Here is a 23,944-nt window from a genome sequence, read left to right on the forward strand (position 1 = left end):
GCTTAAGCCTCATACACACGATCGGAGTTCAAACAAACTTTTCTGTGGATTTCTGTACAAAGGGCGTTGCCCGTGAACTTGTTAAGCATATACACGGCAGGACTTTTTAGGCAACAAACATGAACGTAGTGACGTTTCAACGTACTGACGACACTTCAAAAGAGGACGTTCAATTCTCTGACACCACCCTTTGGTCAACTGCTGTATTGTTGTCTGATCTTTTGCATTGGTTCTGAGCATGCGTGTTTGTACTAAAGTCCGATGGTTTTGTGTACACACGATCGGAATGCCGACGTAGGACTTTTGTTGCCGCCAAGTTTGTCTGTTCGCGCAGCCAACATTTGTCCGATGAAACCCGAAAAAATTGCCTTAAAACAGCTCATTTGCATGTTTGTTGTCAAAAAGTCCGATCGTGTTTATGGTTCTTTAGGCTCGCCATACATTATGCAATTTTCTCATACAATTTTCCTTTTAGATTTACCAAAACCTTATAATGTTAGGTCAAACCTAAACACTTTGAATTGGTATGCAATCAGGCAGGCCCTTGCACTACATAGTTGACAGTAAATCTAAAGGAAGTTGAATACGAAAATTGTATAATGTATGGTCATCCTTAGCTGAATTATTTCTTCAGGGAAAGAAGTTGCACCACCTGCTAAGTATCCTACCCTTTGAGGATGGTGATGTGAGCAGGAATAGTGATGCCTTGATATCAAGCATCTGTTAGATGAAAACTGTACCAATGCAACTCTCTGGAATAATGGCTGCAATGTGAGAAGGAAGAGCTGCTTCTGAGCAAGAAATCAGAATGTATAGATGGCGAGCTTCTCTCTCTAAATAAAACAAATTCCAAAGAGTCTCTAAACGTAACCCCCTTCTCCTTTTTTTTTTTTTTTTTTTTCCTGGTAATATGCATTCTCTAACCTCTCCAGCTCACACCAAAATCTTTGGTGCCCAGGCTCATTAGTCTGGCTCATGGCTAGAACACAATGATATAGTCACAATAAGACTTATTAGAGAAGAGGCCAAATATAAAATATGTAAAATAAGTTGCTATAAAAAGCTATAGTTGCAGGGAATGCACTAGGGACTCTGGCTGCAGACTGGCATGCCATATATCTGCCTGGTATAAAGCCCGGTTCACACCTATGCATTTTCAGTTTTGCAGGAACACACTATAGTCTGTTTACCATGGTTTCCTATGGATGTAGTTCACATCTGTGCATTTTATGAAAAGGGCCAGGGACTTTTTTCTGATTTTTGGTTCCATAGACTTCAATGGATGAAAAGCATGTATTGAAAAATACAAAATGCACCTGCCATATGCAACCTGCATAAGTGTGAATCTGTCCTGAATTAGCAGCTGGAAGACTTCAACAATTTTGTTTTTAGGTAAAAGGGCTGTCCCCCCAACTACAGGGCACATGCGCCAGCAAAGCCCAGTAGCACAAGGAAGGAGCATCTGACATTACGTGCTAAGAAATGGGCCCACTCCTGTTTATCCTCCTTCCCTGTGATGAGGATGCACACCTATCCAAAGCCTCTACCGCCATTGCAAAATTGGGCCAGCAGCATGCACAGTTCATATTTACCTGTCAGCCACTGAACCATATCTCCCCATCATTAAATAAGGAGGCCCAAGAACAGGCCATTTAGATCCCAAGGCCTTGTTTAGAGAGGCGGTAGTTTCTACTGCTTCTCTGAACAATCTGTGGTGGATCACATCTCTGAAGGTTGAAGTGCAGCATATAGGAGGATATACTGCCTGTTTTTCTCATCTAAAGCTGGATTTTGTATTGAAATACTGTGCCCAATTGAGAGGCAGGAGCTCGGTTCACAGATGCAGGGTGGTCCCATTCAGTGAGCGATTTGACAGGCGGTGACTTAATATTGACAAGACAAGCTAAATTTGCCATGATGCCGCAGCTAGTGTGAGGGAAGTAGTGTAAGTGTGAACCCTTCCGGCTACATGTCATCTTTTAGGGTGGGGGGGGGGGTGAGGGAGCAGTAAAACCACAGCACCACTGCCCCTTTTTACTGCCCCCTTGGTGTATGTATGATTGAGGTCTAACAAACCAATACCAGCGCTAAAGGATGCCACTGAATTAAGAGGGTTTACCTCTGATATCGGAGCCTTGCATTCCAGGGGAGGTTAAACCTGGGTGGGCTCAACCTACCTGAGATAGATGGAGAGCAGCAATCTTAGGTGATCTAGAGCGAGGACAATAAGAACACAGGTGGGATCTACCTTTTCTTTTTTTTATTGGTTAGTGATCCTATGGAGGTCAGAGGTGAAGGAGCTGACCTGTAGTATGCTCACATGAATATACCTTAATCATTGAGTATATTTTGTTGAGTGTGCTTTGGTTATCTTTATTGGCAAATAATTTACTCAGCCCAGCAGGACTTTCAGGTTATGTCTTCATCGGTATACAGGTCTGATTATCTGTAGGGTAAAAAGATTGACTTGTTACTGCACAGTATATCACTACACAAACTCCTCATTTAGCCAAATTATGTATTTATTAAATGTATCTTTGCAAATAATTCACATAAGTGCCTGTCTTGATGTCTTCTAACCCCCTGCACAGCAGTACACAGACTGGGATAGGTGGGTGGGGAGGGGCAGCAATGGAAGCCAATCATGGCCTATTGGTTTGCATAGAGGTGTCACTGTAACTAGGGGGGGTGCAGATTTATAGGCAAGTAGAGTCCAGAAGCAACCTCGTGTGAGATATCGTTTCTTCTTTATTATCCATACATGTGGTGTTGAGTGTCCTGGACAGGGATGCATAACTATAGTGCCCCTATGATCTGCCTCTGCTATCTGGCAGGCATGCCTGGATCCCAAGAATGAACAAAATGTAAACTCACAGGCAGGTAAAACAGCTCACATATATGCATTTTGGTGCCCAACTTGAATTTTGCTTTTGAGCTAAGCAGAATATTTATCTCAGCTATTCTGTGATCGTCCCAGTTATAAAAAGTGCCATGCTGTGGGATTCACAAATTTCCACATAATTGCCAGCTGCAACCTCACATTGTGCCCCTAAAAATCATCAGGCAACTGGAGCCTACTTTATCCCATGAATTTCTCTCTGCTTAAAGCAGCAGAGAGAGCTCTGTGATTGGATGACCTTTTATTTATTTATTATTATTTTTGCGTAATATTTATTGTAATTTTTTCAAACATTACAAAGAAACTAAAGCAGTGCTTCATTGTAGCATCGAACAGACAGTAAAATGAAAAGTGGCATAGTGACCACTAGTCATGTATAGACATAACATCAATGTATGAATTGAAAGATATGTATATGACACTCAAGATTAATACCAGACAATGGAGAATAACTATGGGCTCAAGTACTGGATAGTAGCCCATAAGCTGGACCCAGAAGAGCAAGTTCTCGTGGGTCCAATAATTTGGATTATAAATACAAAGCCTCTACCCATAGGCATCCTCTGTTAAACCAGTAATTACTTGAGCGGGTTTGGGGCCTGCGCTACAATCCAGTAAACCCAGTCTCTGTGGAATTGTCTTGGCTTTCCGAGCTGGAGAACTAAGCAGTGCTTATAGGTGACCGTCAGGTTCATCTGATTTTTAACATCTGAAATGTTAGGTACCAAGGAGCCTCTCCATTTTCTAAGAATCAATAATCTAGCAGCGAATAGGATTTGAATGACCACAGTCCTACACTCTTTTGGGAAGATATCAATGTCTAAACTGAGTAATGTCAGCGCCGTGCTGGGTTTGGTCAGGCAACCTGTAACCTCTGATATAAGAGTGAATGTCCTGTTCCAGAGCTTTTTAGGTGCAGTCAGTCCCATAAAATATGTAACAAGGAACCCACTCTCTGACAGCCTCTCCACGATAGATCGTCTTGTATGTTTGAAAATTTCGCTAAACGTACTGGGGTTAGATACCACCTATGGAGTATTTTTCTGGGAGATTTCCCAGAAGTTTATAGATTTTGTATAGGATATGTTGTAGTGTATAGCCTAAAACCACTCTGATTCTGAGAATACAGTCCCCAGCTCTTGTTCCCATATTAATAGGGAGGCAGGATTGGATATTCTTTTAAGTCACATGACCGGGCTCCCCTCTGGACTTTTTTCCCACCCTACTTTGAAATTAATTTCTGGCTTCTGACTCCCAGCGTCAGGGGGGAGTGCACTGGACACACACACATTGTTGTGTTTTTATAAATCTAAAGTGTTTTTGTTTTTTAAAGTAGAGGTATGGTTGCAGCCACCTTTTTATCATCTTCCAAAATGCAGAACATACACTATTCTAATGATAAAAGAAGCCAAAATCCTACTTTTGCACAGTATGGCAGGAGCTGAGAAGATCTAGTGGCAGAAAAGATTATCTAGTCCTCTAGATACCAGCCAGCAGGTAAACTTTAGGCTGCTTTTCAAGTTTTAAAGGCTCTCGGTTTGTTTGATAAAACATGGATGTTATATAGCTTAGGGACTCATCAGCAGTGACTTATCCCTTAACTTGACCTCCAGAAGGTTTTACCACCTTCATGACCAGGGCATTTTTTGCTATTCAGCACTGCGCTACTTTAACTGGCAATTGCGGTGTCATGCAACACTGTACACTTTTAATTTATATAATTTTTTTCATACAAAAAGAGCTTCATTTTGGTGTTATTTGATCACCATTGGGATTCTTTTTATTATATAAACAAAAAAAGACTGAAAACTTAAAAAAATATATATATTTTCTACTTTTGTGTTATAAAACCATATCCAATAAAAATCAAATTTCTGCATAAAATTTGACCAAAATGTATTCTGCTACGTCTTTGGTAAAAACCAAACTGCATTTTTGAGGACACTAATATAGTTCTGATCGTGATCAAGATACTAATCCGTACAGACACTATACTAGTAACGTGGGTGATCAGCGACTTATAGAGTGACTGTAATAGTGTGATGGGCAATCTGGCGCTGACACTGGCCGGGAGGGATGCTAACTGCCACTGACATCCCTTAGTGGCACTAACACAGTGATCAGTGATAAATGCTGTACGTTGTAGTAATGGCACTGGCTGGGAAGAGGTTAACTCTGTGCCTAACAAGTGTAATGTGTGCTGCTTTTACTCACAGATCTGGCTGCTTTTTCTCCCTGAATTCCGAGTTGATTTCAGGGAGAAGAAACAGTCAGGACGCTGTCTGGGTACAGAGTTCTGTGTGTTTGTAAACACAAATTCTGTGCTGTGACTGGCTGCAGCTAATCAGCAGGTATAGAGCCAAAGTTATTGTCTGAAACCCTCTGTCAAACTCGTGCTGTGTCCAATCACAGCACAGATCAGCAGGGGCGCACACATGCATATTCGGAAACAGGCGGCGACATACAGGTACATTGCCAAGCCTGTATATACTACCAGCCTGCAGTAAATGTACCATGGGCGGATGGCAAGTGGTTAATAGAGAGCTTAGGTTAATGTTTCTGTTAATTAGTTCCTTAAAGCAAGGAGCTCTGCTGTGTTACCACCTTAGATAACCCATAGTGCTCTAGGCATCTTTTGTTGTGTATGAACATATTTATTTGTAAAACAAAGATTGTATGTAGATAGTAAAAAACAAGAATTTAAATGTGTTAACATCAAAGAAAATGAACATTATGTTGATCATTATAGTTTCTTTTAAAGGGATCCTTTCACAAAGCAAAATACCTCTGTGATTAAAGCTGAACTTCTGGGTTGACTGCCTGTTTACTTTAGGGGAGTTTTCAAGTACCAGAATATTTATTCCTTGCAGCTTCGCAGCTGGCTTCCGACTGCGCATGTGCAAGTCGGGCTGGGCTTTGTGAAAGGTCCAAGAAGGGTGTGGGCAAAGGGGAGGGGGAACTTCGGCGATTCTAGCATAAGTGGGAGTGGGTACCTATTAAAACTAGGTAATTGCTTCCCCCATATGTGGGGGGGGGGCTGGACATAAAGCAGAACTTTCCTTGTAGGGTGAAGGTTCACTTTAAGTCTCCATCAAAGCTATTGTTCCTTGCCTCATGTGTTCAATAAGCCTCAGCCGAGTGAAGACAGGACATAAATGTCATGCTCTACCAGAATACACAATACACTGGTTTAGTGAAAACCTGACCGATTCTCTTCAGGCTTGATCCACTCACCTCTCTTAAGAACATTGTCAATCCCCAAGCTTAATGTTCTGATTTTGCTTGCAAGTTGCTGTTTGAACTGTAATAAATGAGATGGAGATGTAATTATCTGTGTGCCATCCATCTGGAAGAGATGGGTCCTCATTGTATGGGAGGAGCTGACTCACCTTTGTTATCACAACCTCTGCTGAAAGGTTTGATCCAGCATTAGATACACTCTTGATCTTGAGTCCAAGCTGACGATCTGTTTAAAAATTAGGAAAAAAATGAATATTTAGGTTTACAGAGCAAAGACCCACACAAAGAGAACATTACAAATTTCAATGTGGTTATTCAAAACATCCCTTTGTCTAAGGGTGGCCATACACACTCAAATCTGTTTATATAATCCTTGTACAATTTTAAGTAAATTTTCTAAAACTTTGTTACATGATGATAACTTATTCAATTAATTTTTTATCAATTCCACAGGCTTTTATTTTACATAGTTGTTGGTATATCTATAGCAGTGGTCTCCAAACTGTGGTCTGGGGGTCAGATGTGGCCCTTTGCTTGCCTTTATCTGGCCCTTGGAGCACTATTCCACCAACTGACAACAATAAGGCACCATTCCCTCTACACCATCAATGGGGCACTGTTTCTCCCATTAAAACCAATGAAGGGGAACTGATGCCGGGACATTTTATACACCCACTAGCCACAGTCCAGACCCCCTAAAGCCGGAAGGACAGTAAATTGGCCCTTTGCTTTAGGCCCCTGATTTATAGTGTATGTATCAAGTTAAGGATAGTGAGAAGAGATTATATCCTAATTTAAATATATATGTATATATACTGATCAGCGTTAACATTGTGACCAGTGACAGGTAAAGTAAATAACATTGATTATCTTGTAACAATGGCCCCTGAAAGTGGGTGGGATATATTAGGAAACAAGAGAACATGTTCCCCCTGAAGTTAATGTGTTAAACGAAAACAAAAATCGTAAGGTTTTGAGTGACTTTGACAAGAGCCATTGATGCACGTGGGAAGTGAAGGCTGGCCTGTGTACTCTGATCAAATAGAAAGGCTACTGTAGCCTGAATTGCTGAAAGTTAATTCTGGTTCTGATAGGTGACAGAACACACTGTGTATCGCACTTTGTTGTGTATGGGGCTGCGTAGCTGCAGACCAGTCAGGATGTGCATGCTGATCCGTGTCCACAGCCAAAAGCACCTAAAATGGGCAGCATCAGAACTGGACCATGGAGCAATGGAAGAAGGTGGCTTGGTTTGATGAATTCAAGAATGGTGTGAGGAACATTGCAATGAGTTTGATGTGTTGACATGGCCTTCAAATTCTCCAGATCTCAAACTAAGAAGAGGTGAGCTGTGGACAGGAGGGAAGAAGAGGTGAGCCGTGGACAGGAGGGAAGAAGAGGTGAGCCGTGGACAGGAGGGAAGAAGAGGTGAGCCGTGGACAGGAGGGAAGAAGAGGTGAGCCGTGGACAGGAGGGAAGAAGAGGTGATTTTTTTTTTTGTGTCCTGTGTGAAACACACACCTCATCACTGCAGAGTACACTTTCCTGAGCCCTGTGTGTTATGCGCTCCTAAGTGCCGCACGCAGTGCCTTTTGGGCCTACGCAGATTTGACGCCGCTTTACTTCTCTCCCCGTGGAACGACAGAATTGGGGGTGGAGAGTTGGCTGGGGAGGGTGAGTTCCTGCACATATATTCTGAGAAAAAAAGCCCTGTATGTGTATATATATATATATATATATATATCAGTGGGGACGGAAAGTATTCAGACCCCCTTAAATTTTTCACTCTTTGTTATATTGCAGCCATTTGCTAAAATAATTTAAGTTCATTTTTTTCCTCATTAACCGGTTCCCGACCGGCGCACGCCGATGTACGTCGGCAGTATGGCACGGCTGGGCAAATGGGCATACCTGTACGTCCATTTGAATTCCCTGCCGTGTCATTGCGTACGCGCCAGGCGGGAGCTCCGTGAGTCGGGTCGCGGGTCCCGCGGACTCGATCGCCGCGGGGATACCCACGATCGCCTCACGGAGAGGATGAACGGGGAGATGCTGATGTAAACAGCATCTCCCCGTTCTGCCTAGTAACAAGTGTCACTGATCACAGCTCCCTGTCATCGGGAGCTGTGATCAGAGTAATGACACACACAGCCCCTCCCCCTACAGTTAGTAATCACTCCCCTAGGACACACTTAACCCCTCCCCTCCCCCTAGTGGTTAACCCCTTCACTGCCAGTATCATTTACATAGTAATCAGTGCATTTTTAATCGCACTGATCGCTGTATAAATGACAATGGTCCCAAAAATGTGTCAAAAATGTCCGACATGTCCGCCATAACGTCGCAGTCACAATAAAAATCGCTGATCGCCGCCATTACTAGTAAAAAAAAAAATTATTAATAAAAATGCCATAAAACTATCCCCTATTTAGTAAACGCTATAACTTTGGCGCAAACCAATCAATAAATGCTTATTGCGATTTTTTTTTACCAAAAATATGTAGAAGAATACGATCGGCCTAAACTGAGGAAAAAAAATGTTTTTTTTTTATATATTTTTGGGGATATTTATTATAGCAAAATGTAAAAAATAATGCGTTTTTTTTTTAAATTGTCGCTCTTATATTGTTTATAGCACAAAAAATTAAAATCGCAGAGGCGATCAAATACCACCAAAAGAAAGCTCTATTTGTGGGAAAAAAAGGACATCAATTTTGTTTGGGAGCCACGTCGCACGACCGCGCAATTGTCAGTTAAAGCGACGCAGTGCCGAATCGCAAAAAACGCTCTGGTCAGGAAGGGGGTAAAATCTTCCGGGGCTGAGGTGGTTAATGTATACACAGCATCCCATATTGACAGAAAAACACAGAATTGTTGACATTTTTGCAGATTTATTAAAAAAGAAAAACTGAAATATCACATGGTCCTAAGTATTCAGACTCTTTGCTGTGACACTCATATATTTAACTCAGGTGCTGTCCATTTTTTCTGATCATCCTTGAGATGGTTCTACACCTTCATTTGAGTCCAGCTGTGTTTGATTATACTGATTGAACTTGATTAGGAAAGCCACACACCTGTCTATATAAGACCTTACAACTCACAGTGCATGTCAGAGCAAATGAGAATCATAAGGTCAAAGGAACTGCCTGAAGAGCTCAGAGACAGAATTGTGGCAAGGCACAGAGCTGGCCAAGGTTACAAAAAAAAAAAATTTGCTGCACTTAAGGTTCCTAAGAGCACAGTGGCCTCCATAATCCTTAAATGGAAGACGTTTGGTATGACCAGAACTCTTCCTAGAGCTGGCCATCCGGCCAAACTGAGCTATCGGGGGAGAAGAGCCTTGGTGAGAGAGGTAAAGAAGAACCCAAAGATCACTGCGGCTGAGCTCCAGAGATGCAGTCGGGAGATGGGAGAAAGTTGTAGAAAGTCAACCATCACTGCAGCCCTCCACCAGTCGGGGCTTTATGGCAGAGTGGCCCAATGGAAGCCTCTCCTCAGTGCAAGACACATGAAAGCCTGCATGGAGTTTGCTAAAAAAACACCTGAAGGACTCCAAGATGGTGAGAAATAAGATTCTCTGGTCTGATGAGACCAAGATAGAACTTTTTGGCCTTAATTCTAAGCGGTATGTGTGGAGACATATCAGGCACTGCTCTTCACCTAAGACATAAACAGAAAATAAAACCGCGCTAAAGAATCCAATATACTCAAAAGCTTAAAGCTGCACGAATAAAACACAAATATCTGTGTAAAATAAAAACAAATAAAACAAAAAAATGTGCGCTCATAATCAGTGTAAAGATATTTGTGCAAGATAGATCATGTTGAAACGATCCAAATTAATAAAAATAAATTATTAATGAACAACTTAAAAATTCCCACACTGAATAAGCTGCAACATTAACCAGTCCTCATGGCTCTACAAAAGCTTCTCAGCAGTGAAAAGAACAGAGGTAGTCCATGGAATGGATGACGGAAAGAAAAGTTCCATAGGTAATTAACCGCTTCAAAAGAGCAAAGCCACACAGGTAAATGGAGAGGAAGGAAGTGTATACACGAGATTCCCCCAGGTGCCCCTTTGAAGACGTCAGAGTGTGACGAAACATGTAGGGCGTGGCTACGCATCGTAAGCCATCTTTCAGTCCGCCCCATGACTTGCACGGGTGTCTGTTAGTTTTTTATGCTGGCTATTTTACATTTGTTTTTAATTGTTTACGGAGCTCACTCCTTGTGGCTCTGCTGTTTATAGCAAACAATAAATTTTTATACATACTACACCATTGGAGCCCCGCTTCTACTTCTTACCCACCTCCCTCTGGGTTAAGTGGGCTTATCACCCCTCCTCAGGTGGAAGAGTCGGTTCACGCCAGGTCGGAGACACAGGATACACCAACTGATTTGGATACTATCCACCCACAGTCCCCGCAGAGGGCCAAGTCTGCTTGCCTGTAAGACCTCGCCAGAAGGGAGGTCCACCATTGAGGGTAAGGGTCCACCTTTTATATCCTTGGATTCTGGGGGAATCTCGTGTATACACTTCCTTCTTCTCCATTTACCTGTGTGGCTTTTTGACCTGATGGATCGTGGAAGCTTTCCTTTGCTCTTTTGAAGCGGTTAATTACCTATGGAATTTTTCTTTCCGTCATCCATTCTATGGACTACCTCTATTCTTTTCACTGCTGAGAAGCTTTTGTAGAGCCTTGAGGACTGGTTAATGTTACAGCTTATTCAGTGTGGGAATTTTTAAGTTGTTCATTAATATATGGTTTCAAGCACATTAGTACACATTGCACTTTATTATTTATTAACAGCATTTTGATTAATGGTTGTTCTAAGTATTTTATTTATTTTTATTAATTTGGATCGTTTCAACATGATCTGTCTTGCACAAACTGCTCGTCACCTGTCCAATACAGTCCCAACAGTGAAGCATGGTGGTGGCAGCATCATGCTGTGGGGGTGTTTTTCAGCTGCAGGGACAGGACGACTGGTTGCAGTAGAGGGAAAGATGAATGCGGCCAAGTACAGGGATATCCTGGACAAAAACCTTCTCCAGAGTGCTCAGGACCTCAGACTGGGCCGAAGGTTTACCTTCCAACAAGACAATGACCCTAAACACACAGCTAAAATAATGGAGTGGCTTCAAAACAACTCCACGACTGTTCTTGAAAGGCCCAGCCAGAGCCCTGACTTAAACCCAATTGAGCATCTCTGGAGAGACCTAAAAATGGCTGTCCACCAACGCTTACCATCCAACCTGACAGAACTGGAGAGGATCTGCAAGGAGGAATGGCAGAGGATCCCCAAATCCAGGTGTGAAAAACTTGTTGCATCTTTCCCAAAAACACTCATGGCTGTATTAGATCAAAAGGGTGCTTCTACTAAATACTGAGCAAAGGATCTGAATACTTAGGACCATGTGATATTTCAGTTTTTCTTTTTTAATAAATCTGCAAAAATATTGACAATTCTGTGTTTTCTGTCAATATGGGGTGCTGTGTGTACATTAATGAGGAAAAAATGAACTTAAATGATTTTAGCAAATGGCTGCAATATAACAAAGAGTGAAAAAATTAAGGGGGTCTGAATACTTTCTGTCCCCGCTGTGTATGTATGTATATATATATATATATATATATATATATATATATATATATATTTATTTATGTTTAAAAGACATATAAGCATAGACCTATGGAACATCACTCAATCTATCTGTATGTTGTAATACCTGGTATGTCCAGAACCGCCACCTGAACCTCGCACAGTGTTAGCATGGCAATAAGGTTTGGCATGACCACTGTGATGTAACGTCCGTAGATTCCCCCACATGGAAATGACCTAGTCTCTCCCGAGGACATTGAAGGTATGACAGCACAGCTGTAAGGCAAGAAACAAGGGCTGATTGCTGCAAACTGCAAGCTAAAAGAACTATGGTAGAAGTGGAGTGAATGGAATAATTGTTATATCTTGCCCCCGCAATCTGACTGGTTGCAACAAGCAGATTTGCTCTTTTCATACCAGCCATATACAGTAAATCACTCCCAGAGAGGACTTCATACAGTATAAATGTCTAATAAGAGTTTTTGTTGCCCATTCAGTTGGTTTCAAATTCTCCCATACTTCACTGAAAGTACAAAAACGGAGGGTGTGATTGGTTGATTATGATATTTTGCTTTTTTTAATAAACAAGCATTTTTATTCTTTTCATATTGTGTAGTATTAGTAGCATTTATTTATAGTGGTCTCATAAACTTTAAAGTATATCCAACACAAACTAGGCACAATCTCTGTGCCTTACTTACATTGGGTTATATATTCCATAGCCTTGTATGTCGTTGCCAACATGGATCTCGGCCCCCAGCAGCAGGCTTTGCTGCTTGCTTATCTGGTTGGTAATCGTAACGTTATCAATGAGGTAGCCACGTCTCAAGTCCACTGTCCACCATGGCTGGAACTCATAGGTAGTCTGGCTGCAGGACCCATACAAGAGGTTGGGATTGGTATTATTATCTATTGCCAGGTAAGCTTCCCCCCAGCCTTGATTGGAGCTGGACTGAAAGGCAAGACCCTGGAGAGCCACATTTGCAACTGCAAAAAGAGCATCAATATGTATTCAGCCATTGCTGTATTTTTATTCAAATCAATTAATAAATACAGTACGTAAATAAACAATTGTGCATTCTGTTGTGCTTATCCAACGTGATTTCATTAAAAAAATTTCTCTAAAAATATGAATCTTTGTTATGTAGTGTTCAGCATCCCCTGGGGCTTACTAAGTGCTTGTAGGCTTAAAGTGAATCTGTGCACCAGCTAAGTAGATTGTAATGATTCTTAAAGTGTTTGTAAACCTCAGACATGAAATATGAACAAAGCATGTTACTCTATTATTATTATGATACAGGATTTATATAGCGCCAACAGTTTACGCAGCGCTTTTTACTCTATATCAGGGGTCTTCAAACTATGGCCCTTTAGTTATTCAGGAACTACAATTCCCACCATTGCCTAGTCATGTCTGTGAATGTCAGAGTTTTACAATGCCTCATAGGACATGTAGCTCCGCAACAGCTGGAGGGCCGTAGTTTGAAGATCCCTGCTCTATAGTGTGTACTTGTCTCAATCCAGAGCCCTAAGTGTAATTTCTGTCTACTGCTTCGTTACTCTGCTATAAGCATAAGTCACTTCTGACAAGTTTTCCTGACACCAAGAGAAAAATGGTGACAGGGGAGGGCACAACTTGTGAATGACAGCCTCAGCTCTGTCCCTGTGTGCTGTGTGAAGGGCGGTGTGTCCCTTCCTCCAATTCGCTCTCAGAGCTCTCCTCACTGATGTAACTGCAGCTCTTTGAAAGGATGTAGGATTGTAGGAGAAAGAAGGCTGTAGCTAAACAGGTACAACTTATATAGGAAGATTTGTTTCATCTCTGTGCATCACCTGAGGGCAGTCAATTCACTGGGTGTATGTAAGGGTTTACAACCACTTTAAGAAGATGGTGTGTGAAAGGGATCCGGTGACTGCACAGCCGCTAGATCACTTCCATCTCACAGCCGACAGTTGGCTTGTCAGATTTCGGCTCCTTTTACGCTAGCGGACCAATCGGATCTGAAAAACGAACAGGTGGACCTGATCTGACCCGACCGTCTCCTCTATGGAGCAGCGGGTGTAAACGAACGTGTCAGTTTATACTCGCTGATCTGATCCTAACTGCTAAAAACAGACGTTCCCCATCCGTCTGGTGGATTGGATTAGTTGGCAGTTAGGTGTAAAGGGACAGGCCATCCTCTTACATCCAACTGCCCATAGAGGAGAGTGGGTTGTGACTCTGTATGCTCTGCATAATTAGACTAACCATCCAGACTGATCCCACGGTGAACAAGTGGACTGCAACGAAGCCCGCCCCATGTGGAAAGGAGCCTTACACAGTGTGTTTAAAACACTCCAAAGCCACTGATGTTGTTTCTATATTGCAATACACTTGTGCAACTTGAAAGTTGCGTGATTTTTACAGTGATTTTTGACGCGACTTGAAGCAATGCCTGTGTAATCTTGAGGTCTATGGACTTCTATGGAAGTGCAGGGACTTCTTTGGAGTCACTGCGACTTGAAGATGCAAAGATAGAAATGGTACTCTTTGGAAATCATGGGGTATGACTTGTCATGCGACTTTGCAGTTCCAAGTCGCACAAGTGTGAAAGGGGCCTTAAAGCGGAGTTCCACACAAAAATGGAACTTCCGCTTTTCGGAACCCTCTCCCCCTCCGGTGTCACATTTGGCACCTTTCAGGGGGGAGGGGGGTGCAGATACCTGTCTAAGACAGGTATTTGCACCCACTTCCGGCATAGACTCCCATGGGAGTCTACGCCACTTCCCGTCCCCACTGCGCTGTCTCCTGGGAACACACAGCTCCCAGGAGAGAGCGGGGACCACTTGGGACATGCAGCGCGACTCGCGCATGCGCAGTAGGGAACCGGGAAGTGAAGCCGCAACGCTTCACTTCCTGATTCCCTCACCTAGGATGACGGCGGCGGCAGCTGCCGAGAACCGAGCGGGTTCTCGGCGTCCCATGCCGACATTGCTGGACCCTGGAACAGGTAAGTGGCCATGTATTACAAGTCAGCAGCTGCAGTATTTGTAGCTGCTGGCTTTTAATATTTTTTTTTTTTTGGCGGTGTGGGTGGATCCCCGCTTTAAAGGCATTCTCACCGGGAAGGGAAATGACAGTTGGTGGAACTAAGCCATGGAAATTTTTAAGTAAAAATCAGAGAAGGGCAAGGAAGTGGCTTTTCTGACTAGTAAATATATTTATTTAGGAATTGTTTTGGTGTCTGTTAGGCAGGATCTTTACTTTCAAAATCTTAAAATTGAGGACAGATTCACTTTGAAAGAACTCATCAGTATATCGTGTGACCTCAATGGTCCAACTTCCCTCGCTGGCACCAGCATCTTCTACCCAGCTTCTTCTAGGTGCCAGGCAGCAGCTGTCTTTATTGGCTGGTATGGGATGAAATCACTCTTACACATGGGCTGGTGTGGGATGACATCACTCTTACACATGGGCTGGTGTGGGATGACATCACTCTTACACATGGGCTGGTATGGGATGACATCACTCTTACACATGGGCTGGTATGGGATGACATCACTCTTACACATGGGCTGGTATGGGATGACATCACTCTTACACATGGGCTGGTATGGGATGACATCACTCTTACACATGGGCTGGTGTGGGATGACATCACTCTTACACATGGGCTGGTATGGGATGACATCACTCTTACACATGGGCTGGTATGGGATGACATCACTCTTACACATGGGCTGGTATGGGATGACATCACTCTTACACATGGGCTGGTATGGGATGACATCACTCTTACACATGGGCTGGTATGGGATGACATCACTCTTACACATGGGCTGGTATGGGATGACATCACTCTTACACATGGGCTGGTATGGGATGACATCACTCTTACACATGGACTGGTGTGGGATGACATCACTCTTACACATGGACTGGTGTGGGATGACATCACTCTTACACATGGGCTGGTATGGGATGACATCACTCTTACACATGGACTGGTGTGGGATGACATCACTCTTACACATGGACTGGTATGGGATGACATCACTCTTACACATGGACTGGTGTGGGATGACATCACTCTTACACATGGACTGGTGTGGGATGACATCACTCTTACACATGGGCTGGTATGGGATGACATCACTCTTACACATGGACTGGTGTGGGATGACATCACTCTTACACATGGACTGGTGTGGGATGACATCACTCTTACACATGGACTGGTGTGGGATGACATCACTCTTACACATGGACTGGTGTGGGATGACATCACTCTTACACATGGACTGGTGTGGGATGACATCACTCTTACACATGGACTGGTGTGGGATGATATCACTCTTATGCCCCGTACACACGGTCGGATTTTCCGACGGAAAACGTGTGATAGGACCTTGTTGTCGGAAATTCCGACCGTGTGTAGGCTCCATCACACATTTTCTATCGGATTTTCCGACCCACAAAGTTTGAGAGCAGGATATAAAATTTTCCGACAACAAAATCTGTTGTCGGAAATTCCGATCGTGTGTACACAAATCCGACGGACAAAGTGCCACGCATGCTCAGAATAAATAAAGAGATGAAAGCTATTGGCCACTGCCCCGTTTATAGTCCCGACGTACGTGTTTTACGTCACCGCGTTTAGAATGATCGGATTTTCCGACAACTTTGTGTGACCGTGTGTATGCAAGACAAGTTTGAGCCAACATCCGTCGGAAAAAATCCTAGGATTTTGTTGTCGGAATGTCCGAACAAAGTCCGACCGTGTGTACGGGGCATTACACATGGACTGGTATGGGATAACATCACTCTTACACATGCGCAAGAATACAGTCATCCCAGCACACAGGATCCAGAATGTAAAGTGCAGCTCAGTCTAGAAGACTGCGATCAGGCAGGTATGTTCCTTTTTTTAAGGCCACTTTCACACTGGGGCGGGAGGTGCGTCGGCGTTAAAGCGCCACTATGATTACCGGCGCTTTCCCGTCGTTTTAGCGGCAGTATTCGGCCGCTAGCGGGGCGTTTTTACCCCTCACTAGGGGCCGAGAAAGGGTTAAAAACCACCGCAAAGCGCCTTTGCCCCATTGATTTCAGTGGGCAGGAGCGGTGAAGGAGCGGTGTATTCACCGCTCCGAAGATGCTGCCAGCAGGACTTTTTTTCCCGTCTTGTTGGCGCACCGCTTCAGTGTGAAAGCCCTCGGGGCTTTCACACTGGACACAGCAGTGGCAGTTTTAGGTCGGTTTGCAGGTGCTATTTTTAGCACAATAGCGCCTGCAAACCGCCCCAGCGTTAAAGGGGTCTTATAGCAGAAGAGATATTGCATGTCCCTTCTACAATACACCACCTGCTTGCTTGAAGTTTTTGAATGCAGGAGCTCCACTTTAATGGAAAAGTATTCTAGTTTTAAGACAGTTTATTTATTTAAGATACACAATACTATATATACTACCATCTTTCATCACCTTTTTTTTATCAAAGATTATTTTAAAAAATATGTATTTAGCTGGCCATACAATCTCCTTTATGTAGCGCAAGAGGCCTGCCTGATTTGATTAGAACCAAATGACGATTATCGGTCTGTCCTCATATTACCTAAATTTGGTAGATCTAAATGAGATTGTACAAATCTATTTGCATAGTGTATGGCCAGCATTTGTTGTCTATTACAACCAAATCCTTTATTTGCTCGCCTTCACTGAGCAATGGTGGTTGAAGTATGGTTACCATGACAACACAGAAAGCTCTTTACATCTGTTTTCTTTCTATAGAAGAGATGTGTTTTGAATTTGGATATTCATGCAGATAAACACACACTGCTTTACTTACGTGCAGCCACCACTCTGGTATCATAGTTTACACCTGTGAATTACAGAATAAAACATCCTATTACTGATATGTATATTGTATTAATTAATACATACTGCTATTATTAGCATTACTCTTTCTATAGTGGTAACATGTTCTATAACGCTTTACACTCTGGGGATATCACAAACATTAACCACTTCAATACCAGGCACTTAGACACCTTCCTGCCCAGGCCAATTTTCAGCTTTCAGCGCTGTCGCAATTTGAATGACAATTGCGCGGTCATACAACACTGTACCCAAACTACATTTTTTTATCATTTTGCTCCCACAAATAGAGCTTTCTTTTGGTGGTATTTGATCACCTCTGTGTTTTTATCTGTTGCGTAACAAATAAAAAAAGACCGCAAATTTTGAAAAAAAACAAGTTTTTCTTTGTTTCTGTTAAAATTTTTTGTAAATAAGTACGTTTTCTTCTTCAATGACATGCACTGATATGGCTGCACTGACAGGCACTGATAAGGCGGCACTGATGGGCACAGATGAGGTGGCACCAATGAGGTGGCACTGACAGGCACTGATGATGGGCACTGATAGGCGGCACTGATAGGTGGCACTGATAGGTGGCACTGGTATGCGGCACTGATGGGCACTCATAGTTGGCACTGATGAGCACTCATAGGCGGCACTGATAGGCACTCGTAGGTGGCATTGATGGGTACTTATGGGTGGCATGGATGGGCACTGATGGGCACTATTAGGTGGGCACGGATGGGCACTGACAGGCGGTCACTGATGGACACTGATGGGTGGCACTGATGACACTGATTGGTGGCACTGATGACACTAATGGGTGGCATTGCTGGGCATCACTGATATATAATGGTGCCAGTCAGTGCCCATTTGTGGGCACTGATTGGCACAGATCTGGCATAATTTGCACATGTGGATGGCCATGGTGTACATACCTGGCCATCCACATGTTGCCCCCTTCCCTGGTGGTCCTGGCGGCTTCCCTGGTGGTCTAGTGTGGGCATCCGAGGGGGGGCTGTGCTGATAAACAATCAGCGCAGACCCCCCCTGTCAGGAGAGCCACCGATCGGCTCTCCTCTACTCGCGTCTGTCAGACGTGAGTGAGGTAAAGCCGACCAACGGCTTTTCCTATTGACATCGTGATCAGCCGTGATTGGACGGAGGCTCTTTATCAAGATCGGTGGAGCGGTGTGTCAGACTGACGCACCACTCCACCGGTCGCCGCAATGCGCACCCACACAGGCGCACGGTGGCATGTTATCCTGCTGGACGTCATATGACGCCCAGTCAGGATAACCGAACCACCGCCCGGCCGTCAATCTGCTATAGGCAGGGCGGGAAGTGGTTAAGGGAAATAGAGAAAAAACAAACATTTATACTCCTCTCCACACTGCAGCATTGGTCTGATGTTACGGCTGTCCCCTGCTGGCTCTAAGGTCAAGAACTGAGCGATCACAAGACTGTAGATCGCTCAGTTCTCGGTCTTCTCGGAGCTGAGAGTGGTGACTGTCACCAGCTCTCTACTCTGCCCCTCCAATGCTCATTGGAGCACCAGGCTGGGGAGGACCCAGGAGCAGCCTGCTTAGGCTTTAAGCCGTGCACTGAGAGGCTGAGCCAGCTGCTGGTCAGGCATTTGGGTGGATCTCGACATTAGTGTCAGGATCCTTCCAGAGACTAGAGCGATTCTGCAATGTCAGCCAACAGTGAGCTTTAGCCCGCTGTTTGCTGATTCTGGGTCATAGGAGAGCACAGGTAATTGCACTTCTGTGACCTAGTAGAGAAATATAGCCAAAAAAGTAGTTGACCTACTCCTGACCCATATTTGGCCTGCAGTTGACCTCCTTTTGACCTGCATTTCATCTGACTCAAGCTGTTTTTGTATTCCAATAGATTTGCATTGAGAAAGAAGCAGCTTTGACAAATACAAAGGCTCACCAACACTGGACCTTATGCTAGTTCTAATGCCTGCTATTTTTACGTATTAACCACTTCAGTCCCCTGAAGAATTGGTTGCTCAATGACCATGCCACTTTTTGCGATACGACACTGCGTCACTTTAACTGACAGTTGCGCGGCCGTGCGACGTTGTACTCAAACAAAATTGACGTCCTTTTTTCCCACAAATAGAGCTTTCTTTTGGTGGTATTTGATCATCTCTGCGGTTTTTATTTTTTGCGCTATAAACAAAAAAAGAGCGACAATTTTGAAAAAAACACAATATTTTGTACTTTTTGCTGTAATAAATAGCCCCAATTTTTTTTTTTTGAAAAAAGCTCATTTTTTCCTCAGTTTAGGCCGATATGTATTCTTCTACATATTTTTGGTAATAAAAATGGCAAAAAGCGTATATTGATTGGTTTGTGCAAACGGTATAGCGGCTATAAAATAGGGCATAGATTTATGGCATTTTTATTATATTTTTTTTTTTTTACTAGTAATGGCGGCGATCTGTGATTTTTATCGGGACTGCGACATTATGGCGGACATATCGGACACTTTTGACACATTTTTGGGTCGATTGACAATTATACAGAGATCGGTGCTATAAAAATGCCCTCGATTACTGTATAAATGTCACTGGCAGGGAAGGGGTTAACCCTAGGGGGCGATCAAGGGGTTAACTGTGTTCCCTATGTGTGTGTTCTAACTGTGGGGGATGGGACTGACTATAGGAGATGAGAGATCGTGGTTCTCAGCTCGTAGGAAGTCACGATCTCTCTTCTTCTCTCCTCACAGAACTGGGATGTGTGTGTTTACACACACACGTCCCAGTTCTGCCTCTCGTGCCCGCAATCGCTCGTGGCAGACGGTCATCGCGACTGCCGGTCATGAGCATCGGCGCTCCCGCTGTGCAGCGGCGCGCGCCTGCTATCCTGCTTAAAGGGACCGAGGTATGGCTTTGACGGTTCGCATGATCGTGCTGACCTGCCGCAGTATAATGAAGGCGGCTGGTCGGCAAGTTGTTAAACCCTCCTGGTTTTTCAGTTTAACACAATGAGCACAATAAAGTAAACATACATTTTAACTTTTCATTAATATGCACTTATAGTTTACCACTTTTAATGCTGCTGGCTCCTGCTGCCTCAGTGCTGCTTGCCTGAACTTCTGGTTTTCACAGGAAAGCATTAACATTGGACAATGCAGTCTCCAAACAGTCTGTTAGCTTGGAGAAGGGAGGGGGAAGAGGAGGAGGTAGAGCTGGGGAGTGCTTTGCTATCCTAGGTTAGTGGGCTGTGTGTTTCTATTGATGCACACAGCATAGTGAGACATAATTCTAGTTCTGACATGCAATGGCTCCCTAGGATGCTGCAAGAGGAAGGAGCCATCCTGAAACAGGAGATACAGCACAGCAGTCATGGCACCAGCTTAAACTGAAACATAGGCAAGGATTAAAGAATAAAAAGAGCCATGTGCTCAGTAATTAATTAAAGTGTTAGTGAACCCAAATATGTAAAGCACTGCCAGCCCCTCTATTATAGATAGGCATACCACACTGTATAAATCTTTTATAAAAAACGAGGTATGTAAATACCTTTTTAGAGCGATCTTTAGGCCGGTCACGTGACTTGCGGCTGCTTTACATCGCTGATACATGGATACAGCAGGAGGGACTGAGATCTCCCTTTGATGTTAGCTGGGGAGGTCACCCGGGGACCAGCTGAGAGTCACATGACCGGCCTGAAGATCGCTCTAAAATGGTATTTACATGCCTCGTTTTTATAAAAGACTTATACAGTGTGCTATACCTAATTATAATAGAGGGGCTGGCAGTGACCATTTATAAAATTTGATTTCTAATAATAGCAGCAGGGGTGGGGCAGGGGCACAGAGGCACAGATCACGGAGCTGACATTCAGGGGGACAGAGGCACAGAACACGGAGCTGACATTCAGGGGGACAGAGGAGAGCTGCGGATGATGGAGGGTCATACACTGACCACGGTGGTCAGGGCTCAGCAGTCCTAATTATTGTGGTCAGCACAGGGAGGGGAATACAGGAAGTGGCAGGATCAGCCAGGTTTTTTTTACAGTTTAGACGGGGGGCAGGTTAATCAGCACAAGAAATGTGCTATTTAATCTGCTTTAACGGAACAGGATCTCTATTTTTTTTAGGTTAACAAACACTTTAAATCAGCTGCTGAAGGTGCTTAATATCACTTTAATGAAGCCAGTATTGGTTCCCTGTCCAAATCTGCTCTGGGTTATGTAATAGTTATTGCTCTGCTTAGCATCAGTATACGGGAAGACAATAGCAAGGGTAAATTGGGGACAAATGGGAGGAGAGTTAGCTTTAAAACCTGCTGCATTGCTGGTTCTCTGCTATGATGGTTGGGTCCGAGTTCTGCCACACCCTTCCCAAGCCTCTCTGACCAACAGGGATGTACATGAAGTGGGGGGGGGGGCACAGCTATGACTTCCTGAGTTAAAAACAGGGGAAGTTGTTGCCGCTGGAGAAGACAGTGATTATTGCCACTAGCGATAATCACATGTAAAATACGGCAGGCTGGTTGTACCCAAGTTGATTGATGGATCAACTTGGGTATATTCAGCCTGCCCATACGTTGTTCGAATCTTGGCTGGTTTAGCAGGCTTTGAACCGTCTATGGCTGGCTTAACACAAGTGATGTTAGTATAACAATCTCCCCTGCTGTACTACTGTGTTCTGACAGGAGGACCCCCCCCACCCCAGCCAGGGCACACCGGTCATTGGATGCTGGTTTTCCAGCTTTTCGTGCGACCAGCTACTGTCAGACAGGAAGCTGTACACTTGGGCAGAAATTCGGATGGTTTCTGCTGAACCGACCATTTTTGGCCGATTTTTGGCCCATGTATACCCAGCACTACCCTCTTCATTTGTTCCTTTTCAAGAACTCCATTATATCGTGTACAGAGGAACAGCAGGGATATCCTTCCCACAGTACACACAGAGAGGAACTATAATCTACATCACATGAAGACAGATAAGGTTGAATGATCTATACCTCTGTTATTCCAAGCTTTTCTTCCATTGATGCTGATAAAGCCACCAGCCAAGGGCCATATACAGTACATAAAACATCTATTGGCTTGTGGTTCTCTCTACATTTACAAAACAATACATAAATTGTGAGTGCTGGATTGATTTCAACACTCATGTGAAATAATACCTTTATGTACAATATATATTGTCGTTTACTTACCTAGCAACAGAAAGCAGGAGAGGATTGATGTGTAAGTCAGCGACATGCTTCCCAGTTGTGGGATATAATGTAGAGCTCTTTTTGCCTGTGTCATCCCAATACTCTAGGCCGATTTGCATTACAAATCAGAGCGAACTTTAAATACACAGAATTTCCCTATACCTTACAGCTGAACTCAGGGCATGTAGTTTAAATAAACCATATTCCTCAATAGCCACAAAGGATGTGCAATCACTTTGTGTGAACCAAATACATTTACAAACCTAGATAATACATTGAATGTGAAATGAAGGGGGCGCTTGTGTTAATTAAATGTGATCATCTAAAAATAAATAAATAATAAAAAACAACAACAAAATTCACATATGGTTGTGTATGATAAAATACAAACAAATGCTATAATATCAATAGTATATCAAATAAACCAATCATGCTTGTGAACATAAATACATCAATCCAACCAGCTTAAATCTTTTTTTTCCACTCCAATTCTGTGAAAAAATAAAAAACACCCGTGACCGGTGAAATCACTACACACTCACCAGATATGTAACGGCTTTATTTAAAAAGTGGTCAATATGCAGTTAGTTGGGACTCTACTCTGTTTCAAGATAAGCCCAGCTCCTAACAGTGTTTACCATAAAGTTGAATCCACTTCAATTGCACATTTATGGGTGTCAAACTGGCACTAATACAGCCCGCAGTATGTATATTACAAAGCACCGCTGCTCCGCCACATCCTGGATATGGCTTGTGTTCCAGGAACCAGAAATGACAGAACCAGAATTGATGTACTGGAAGCTCTGTTCAATGCGCTTCGTCAGAGATCAATAGCCATTTCGATCTGGCGAAGAAGCGGATGCTTTGAAACGTTATCTCCATGTTCTGACGTCACTTCCGATGCGACTCTGAGTGTGTTCCATGCTGGTTCCGAGACGACAAGACGGTGTCAGAAACCTCGAAATCAGACCGAGACAGAAATACAGTTAAATCACACTTGTTTAATAATAAAAGTAAATAGAACAAACATAGTCAAAACATAGCCAAAGTTCAGTAACCAGAACGGATAGTCAGCCAAGAGCCAAGCCAGAAGGTCAGGGATCAGTATAGTGGAACAGCAAGCAGGATCTGGAGCCAGAAGGATGTCAGCCAAGCAAGTCTTTAAACAGGAACGCAGGAGATA

At 43.5% G+C, this 23,944-nt stretch overlaps 1 protein-coding gene across 1 annotated transcript; it reads right to left on the bottom strand.

Moving 5' to 3' along the window:
- Positions 1 to 2,252: 2,252 nt before the first annotated feature.
- On the bottom strand, positions 2,253 to 22,879 carry LOC141107215 (fucolectin-like). The gene is made up of 7 exons (XM_073597942.1): positions 22,762 to 22,879; positions 17,569 to 17,601; positions 12,448 to 12,733; positions 11,874 to 12,022; positions 6,289 to 6,365; positions 6,134 to 6,200; positions 2,253 to 2,446 (listed from the first exon to the last, which is right to left on the bottom strand). The coding sequence occupies exons 1-7, from the start codon at positions 22,853 to 22,855 to the stop codon at positions 2,415 to 2,417; spliced, it is 738 nt and encodes a 245-aa protein (XP_073454043.1). The 5' UTR covers positions 22,856 to 22,879; the 3' UTR covers positions 2,253 to 2,414.
- Between the last annotated feature and the right edge of the window lie 1,065 nt (positions 22,880 to 23,944).

The sequence above is a fragment of the Aquarana catesbeiana genome, linkage group LG09 (genome assembly GCF_042186555.1).
Source record: "Aquarana catesbeiana isolate 2022-GZ linkage group LG09, ASM4218655v1, whole genome shotgun sequence".
Lineage (NCBI taxonomy): Eukaryota > Metazoa > Chordata > Amphibia > Anura > Ranidae > Aquarana > Aquarana catesbeiana.